Here is a 6,071-nt window from a genome sequence, read left to right on the forward strand (position 1 = left end):
GCGCTCTACCCACTGGAGGGTTACAAAAATTGAAACGGACTCCTTGACTCACGAGTACGACGGGGGTATGAAAAATATCAGCCTAATTGGAACAACAACACCGAGGGAGACCCCCAAAGACAATAGAAAAAACTAGAAAACTCGGACTGTGAATCAAGGGGTCACGGAGTAAGACACGACCACAAGTCCCATAATGCATTTCAAACAGGAAGTGATTCCACAAATAAATGCCATTGGAGGCAAATGAAATGAGCAAAAAACATCGGACTGGGGAATGACGCAGAGCGAGGCTTACCTTTTGAAAAAGTTCCAGGAGGAATGAAACATGTCAAGGACTGAGCCGCAAGCCGCTTGTTTCATCTCAATAAAGGCAATTTTAACGGAGTTTCCTGGTGTGGCCAAAGGTTTTTTTCCCAGTGGAAACAAACATTCTGAAGAATATATATATATATATATATATATACAGGGGCTGAAGGAATGGAGATGCAGGGGAGCTCCACAAGGTGCAGGTTTGAGATATTACAAAAAATAAGTTTACATTTTTTAAATCAAACAATCAGGGCAAAGTAAAAAAACATGTCTGGAGCTAGCACGAGAAATCAGTGCTGCATGCGTTGATTGATTGAGATAGCACAAACAGCAGACACATAATCACTCACACCACCACCACAATCTATTCACAAGCACACACATACTAGCAAAACAGGAACCCTTGAAAACAATCTACAGTAATGTTAGGTCAACAAGATGTTCTTATAAATGGGATCAATCAATGAAATACCCAGCTTTTTTCACTTAACTAGTATACTCCTCAAATTAGACCTTTTCTTAACTGTTGCACTCTGACTAATTTTCTCACGTTAACCACCTACACATAAGTACTGGAGAGGAAGGAGGTGGTCCAGTCCAGGGCCTTCTCTTGGATCACGCGTTGTGGAGGCGAGTTCGTAGTGTGTGGTGGCAGACCGTGTCGAAGGCGGCTGATGGGTCCAGAAGGATGAGGGCCGTGATTTCTCCATTGTCCAGCAGTGACTTCATGCCATTGTTATCAGCGATGAGGGCAGTCTTGGTGCTGTGGTTGCTGCGGAACACGGACTGGGAAGGGTCCAGGATGTTGTTCTCCTCGAGGTAGCTGTTTCAGTTGTCCTTTGACGGTCTTCTTGATGACCTTTGCCGGGAACGGGAGCAAGGAGATGGGCTGGAAGTTCTTGAGGTCCTTGGGGTCCGCCTTGGGTTTCTTGAATAAGGTGTTGATCTCGGCGTGCTTCAAGCTCTCCGGGAAGGTTGCTGTCTTGAAGGAGGTGTTGATAAATTTCCGGAAATAGGGTGCGATGGCTGTGCTGGCTTTGTTGAAGTTGTGGTGTGGGCATGAATCCGATGGAGATCCGGAGTGGATGGTGTTTATGATCTTGATGGTGTCGTCATCGTTGATGGTGGTCCAGGAGAGCAGGCCGTTGGTGCAGATGGTGGTCGTGGGGGCGGAGGTTTCAGTGGTTGTCGGGCGGTCATGGCATTGAAGCTGTCATGGATGTCTGAGATCTTGTGGTGGAAGAAGGTGGCCAGCGAGTCACACAGGTCTTGCGAAGTTGGGACATCATTGGTGCTGGAGCTGGGGTTGGAGAATGCCTTCATGATGTTAAAGAGCTCTTTGCTGTTGTGCACGTTGTTGTCTAGGCAGTCTTTAAAGGAGGCCCTTTTGGCGGATCTGATGAGGTGATGGTGTCTGCGGGTGGTGTTCTTGTGGGCAGCATGGCTGTCTGGTGTTCGTTCACAGAGCCAGAACTTCTCCAGCTTTCTGCAGGTTTGCTTGGAGGCCCAGAGGTCTTCAGTGAACCAGCTGGCTTTCTTGTTGGTGTGACTGTTGGAGGGTTTCTTGATCGGGGCGACGGTGTTGGCGCAGTCGTTGATCCACTGTCTAAGGTTGCAGCAGTGTCGGGGTCGGCATGTGGGCTCTGGGTGAGGTTGTTGGTTAGCTGGTCTACGGTAACTTTGCTCCAGCAGCTGCGAGCCATCTGTTGGGTGGTGCGTGGTGGGTTTCTTGAAGGTGAAGTGGATGCAGCGATGGTCAGTCCAGTGGAGTTCAGTGGTGTGGTTGAAGGAGACGTGGGGGCTTGCGGAGAAAATGGGTCAAGCGTGTGTCTGGCGGAGTGGGTGGGTGTTGTGATGAGATGTCTGAGTCTAAGGTTAGCTAGGTTGTCGATCAGGGTGGTAGAGTTGGTGTTGTTGTTTTTCTCAAGGTGGAAGTTCAGGTCCCTGAGGAGGATGTAGTCCGTGGAGGCGAGGGCATGTGTGCTGTACTGTGGTTAGGGTCCGGAGGGTCTATAGAAGAGAGTTCCTCTGAGGGTGGGGTTGGGGTCGGTGTGGATCTGGAATTGCAGGTGTTCGGCGGTGCTGAGGGTGTCGTCGGTGTTGGTGGAGACTCTGAGTGTGTTCCTGTGGATGATGGTGATTCCTCCTCCTGCTCCATTGGTACAGTCCCTGAAGGTTATTTTGTAGCTTTTCGGCACCACTATGGCTATGCCGGGTGCCGAGGCTGGGTTCAGCCAGGTCTCCGTCAGGAAGGTGACGTCTGGGGAGGTTGAGTTGAGTAGATCCCAGAGTTCAGCAGGGTGTTTGCGGGCAGAGAGGGTGTTCAGAAGGATACATCTGAGGTGGTTGGGTTCTTTCCTGGTCGGCAGCATGGTGTGGCAGATGCTTGTGAAGCTGCAGTTCCGGCAGGTGAAAGCTCCATGGGTGCGCTTTGGGGAGGCCAGGAAGCAGGTGTGTGACAGTCCAGTGTTGAGTGCATGGAGGGTTCTGGCATCATAGCAGTGTCGGGTGCTGTGGCGTTTGCGGGGTCCAGGGGTCCTGGTGATGGGCGTGGTCCAGGCGCAGACGGGCACAGACGGGCTTGTTTTTAGGCGTACCAGCAGCACGCCCGCTGCGCTCGTCCGCTGCATGGCATCCATATGAGGGGATGTGGGAGGGAGGAGCAGCTGGGAGGCAGGAGCGGGGCGGCATATAGGATTGCAGGGAGACAGGGCCGCAGGGATGCAGTTGCGAGAAAAACAGGCAGGCCACAGGAGAACTGGGCACAGGAAGGAAAAGCAAGTTTAGGCAAGAAAAGAAGTATAGGCACAGAGGAATAAAAACAAGTCTGGGCACGAAAGCAAGTACAGGCAAAGAGGAATAAAAACAAGTCCGGGCAAGAAAGTAAGTACAGGCACAAAGGAATAAAAACAAGTCTGGGCAAGAAAACAAGTAGGCAGAGCCGTGCAGCAGCATGGGGTGCGACCTGCCTGCAAGCAGGGTCGTTCCACACGTTGTCCTTTTTAAGAAAAAAGTAAAATGGTGTATTGATATGAAAAAATTAAGGAAAAGTGTTCAGTGGCATATGTATTGGACTGGAGGATGAAATATTATGATACAAATTGTTGCCACAGTTGCTGAGGCTCTAAAAGAATAAAAAACTATTTTAATTTGATTTGTCTACTTCTCACTGCTCCTCAAATCTAGACTGATCGTCTTTTAGTTGTGAGACACTGGATGATCCTGTGATCTCAAATTATGAATTTATACACTTCCCTGTTTCTGCAGCATCCACTACCAGTACTCTCCCAATTTCTTTTCTTATGAGTCCTCTTAAATCCTTAGGACATATGTACAAATAGACAGGTGGCAAAAAGAGGCTGCCAAATGCATGGCAAGTTTTTGCAACATTTCTCTGATTTTGTGATGTTACTTGTGTAGTAAAAGGCCACATTGCAAACCCTTCCATCAAATGAGATTGCAGATGGACCTGACCCATAATTAGACAGGATGTCATGTTTATATGTCCTTTGCTTGGCTGCTTGCCCAAGGATGGTGTTTTTAAGCAACCCATGTTCCTTAAAGGAATCAATGCATCCATGCTGCTATACAAACACTGTCTCGGAAACAATAGGTGGAGGGGGAGCTCAGCCACAAGAGACTGAGTCAGTGAGGCCCAGATTACCACAGATACATGTGACCTGGCTTCAGGGGGCCCTTACATTCTTTTAGGACAACAGCGTTTTGGATTACCTGCCCTCCTGTCTACCTAGGGTTCACCCACAGTCTGTGGTGAATAAACTATGTGTCATTCCTTTAAGCAACCAGCAACGTTATGGTTTTGTGTTGAGCAAAGGTAACTCCTTCATTGACACAGGGCAGAATAAAAAAAAACTATACTTCTATGTTCCATAAGGTGCTGTACATACTGTGCTCTGTAACACATGCATTGGATGTTTTATTTATCATTCCTACATGCACCCTAATTTATCATTTTGTATGTGTGAAATTGTGAAATATAACAATAAAAAATGACATCTAAAAACTGTGCTTTTTCTTAAAACTATCTTGAAAAATTAGAATTTGTTGAAAGTCTAGGATTCATCAGTTTACCATAGAAGATCTAAAATGCTCCAGATCTTCTGTTTCTAATAAGCCTTAATAGGTGTATAGTTAAATTCCTCAGTGCTGCCCCACTTCAGAGACAGTAAGGCCCATGCATTAAACATGCAGTCTAGACAAGGTTAGTCAGATGGGTCACCGGAGGGAGGGAAAGAATCCGAGGGAGGAGAAATATGTCACAAGGGGTAATATGATAGCAGAATAATATCTAAGTACTCAAATATTGCATTGTGCTTCTATTTCTAACCTGGTTTCATCCCTTTTCAGGATACAATATATATTGCAATATGGAAGCCAAAAATAGAACCTTGCACAAAGAATTCACTCTCCTAGGACTGACGGATAACCCTGTGCTGAAAGTCCCTCTTTTTACATTGTTTTCAGTGGTTTATATCAGCACAGTACTCGGCAATATTGGCATAATTACATTAATCAAAAAGGCTCCCCGCTTGCACACACCCATGTACTTCTTTCTGAGCCACCTGTCATTTGTGGATCTATGTTACTCCACTGACATTGCCCCTAAAATGCTGGTTGACCTGCTTTGCAAGAGGAAGAGGATTTCCATCACCGGGTGTGTGCTGCAGCTTTTCATTTTTTGCACCTGTGCCACTACAGAGATATTGCTACTGGCTGTAATGGCTTATGACCGCTATGTTGCTGTATGCCAGCCACTTCACTATGCAATTATCATGACCAAGACATATTGCTTCTGGCTGATGACCGGAGTATATACCACAGGATGTGTGCACGCAATGATAGAGACTGGGTGTACTTTCAGACTATCCTTTTGTCAATGGGAAATTAATCATTTCTATTGTGACATTCCTCCATTGCTCAAGATGTCATGCACAGACACTTTCATCAATGTGGTGGTATTGTTTATATGTGCTGGATTTTTTGCAGTTGTTTCACTTCCTGTAATTCTCTTCTCTTATGTTTTGATCATCTCAACTATCGTCCAGATGCACTCCTCTGAGGGGAGACGCCGAGTTTTCTCCACATGCATGTCTCACTTCACAAGTGTGGCATTGTTTTTTGGGACCCTCCTCTACACTTATCTCCGCCCCCCATCCAGCTATTCCCTGGAGCAAGATAAGGCTGTTAACCTCTTCTACACAACAGTGATCCCCATGTTGAATCCCTTGATCTACAGTCTGCGGAACAAGGATGTAAAGGAAGCACTGAGGACAATCATTGTGAGAAAAGTGACTACCAGTTGAGAAATGCAAATGATGCCCTGTACTCACCGATCAATCAGCAATAATTTTAATTTGAAATCCCATGCACAATAACAGAAAAAGTAATGATAATATGATGTATTTAAAGACCGAAGGCCCGATTCACAGAATGAACTTAAAACTCAATCCTAAACTTACTAATAGTTTGGTATTCACAGAATGCACTTACTACTTTTGGCATTCACAGAATGAACTTACTACTTTTTGGTATTCATAGAAGTTAGGATTTTGTCTTAAGTTTGTCTTAAGACAAACTTAAGACAGACTTAAGACAAAATCCTAACTTCTGTGAATACCAAAAGTAGTAAATTCATTCTGTGAATGCCAAAAGTAGTAAGTGCATTCTGTGAATACCATAATAGTAGTAAGTTTAGGATTGAGTCTTAAGTTCATTCTGTGAATCGGGCCCATAGATTATAT

The 6,071-nt window shown here is 45.7% G+C and overlaps 1 protein-coding gene across 1 annotated transcript; it reads left to right on the top strand.

The window, feature by feature from the left end:
• The first annotated feature begins 4,697 nt into the window (after positions 1-4,697).
• LOC147666501 (olfactory receptor 5F1-like) lies at positions 4,698-5,633 on the top strand. Its single transcript, XM_086949033.1, has one exon. It carries the CDS (start codon positions 4,698-4,700, stop codon positions 5,631-5,633), a length of 936 nt encoding a protein of 311 aa, XP_086805159.1.
• The last annotated feature ends 438 nt before the right edge of the window (positions 5,634-6,071 follow it).

Source organism: Lissotriton vulgaris, unplaced genomic scaffold, assembly GCF_964263255.1.
Source record: "Lissotriton vulgaris unplaced genomic scaffold, aLisVul1.2 SCAFFOLD_3054, whole genome shotgun sequence".
NCBI classification, from domain to species: Eukaryota; Metazoa; Chordata; class Amphibia; order Caudata; family Salamandridae; genus Lissotriton; species Lissotriton vulgaris.

Coding starts and splice junctions, on each gene's coding strand:
- LOC147666501 (XM_086949033.1), top strand. CDS start 4,698: ATGGAAGCCAAAAATAGAACCTTGCACAAAGAATTCACTCTCCTAGGA.